This window comes from Frankliniella occidentalis, unplaced genomic scaffold (genome assembly GCF_000697945.3).
Source record: "Frankliniella occidentalis isolate FOCC.00 unplaced genomic scaffold, Focc_3.1 Scaffold1041, whole genome shotgun sequence".
Lineage (NCBI taxonomy): Eukaryota > Metazoa > Arthropoda > Insecta > Thysanoptera > Thripidae > Frankliniella > Frankliniella occidentalis.
In genome coordinates, this window is record NW_026268147.1 from 17505 (window position 1) to 18187 (window position 683).

Below are 683 nucleotides of genomic sequence, written 5' to 3' on the forward strand. Positions count from 1 at the left end.
TGATTCCGGAAGGGGAAGGTTGTTAACTCACCGGGGGCACTCCCTACGCGTCGACACGGTGTTAAACACTGAACCACACATGCCGCGGCAAGCAAAAAAAGATGCGCAGGAGTCCAAATATCTCCGAAGAGACACGTCATCTGCTTGAGTGGGCTGGGCAAGGACGTAAGGCCGTGGTCGGAAAGAAGCGCTCTTTTCTCTGTTATAGAACCGTGATCTGTGAAACGCATGTACCTGTGTTACATAGACCCATACGTATACAACTCTAACGCTGTTATTATGTTTGTCCTTAGCCTGATCAAGGGTAAGGCTCTCGGTTACGGCTTGGGACGCAGCTACGGCGGCTACCACGGCGGCTACGGCTACGGCGGCGGCTACGGCGGTTACTACGAGCCCGCTCCCGTCTACTACGCTCCCACCTACTACAGCGCTCCGTCCTACAGCCACGGCTCTTACGGATATGGCGGCTACGGCTACTACGGCTACGGTGGCTCTGGGTAAGTACTGCCGACTGGCCGTTTGTTTCTATGAAACATCGTTTGATATTTTGATAACAATATGATTACACCTGTTGCAGATGGTAAATTTCATCGTTTCGAGACGTGGACTTTTGGTGTCGACCTTCAGTGATGAATCACTACCCAGTACCTGCTCCGATTATTTTGTAATTTATATAAATAAAA

The 683-nt window shown here is 50.5% G+C and overlaps 1 protein-coding gene across 1 annotated transcript; it reads left to right on the forward strand.

Annotated features, from left to right (window-relative positions):
- Positions 1–61: 61 nt before the first annotated feature.
- LOC113207578 (keratin-associated protein 19-2-like) lies at positions 62–683 on the forward strand. The gene is made up of 2 exons (XM_026424198.2): positions 62–497; positions 578–683. The coding sequence occupies exons 1-2, from the start codon at positions 229–231 to the stop codon at positions 582–584; spliced, it is 276 nt and encodes a 91-aa protein (XP_026279983.2). The 5' UTR covers positions 62–228; the 3' UTR covers positions 585–683.

What these genes read in the sequence shown, in the direction of transcription:
- LOC113207578 (XM_026424198.2), top strand. Translation starts at nt 229, where the DNA reads ATGTACCTGTGTTACATAGACCCATACGTATACAACTCTAACGCTGTT.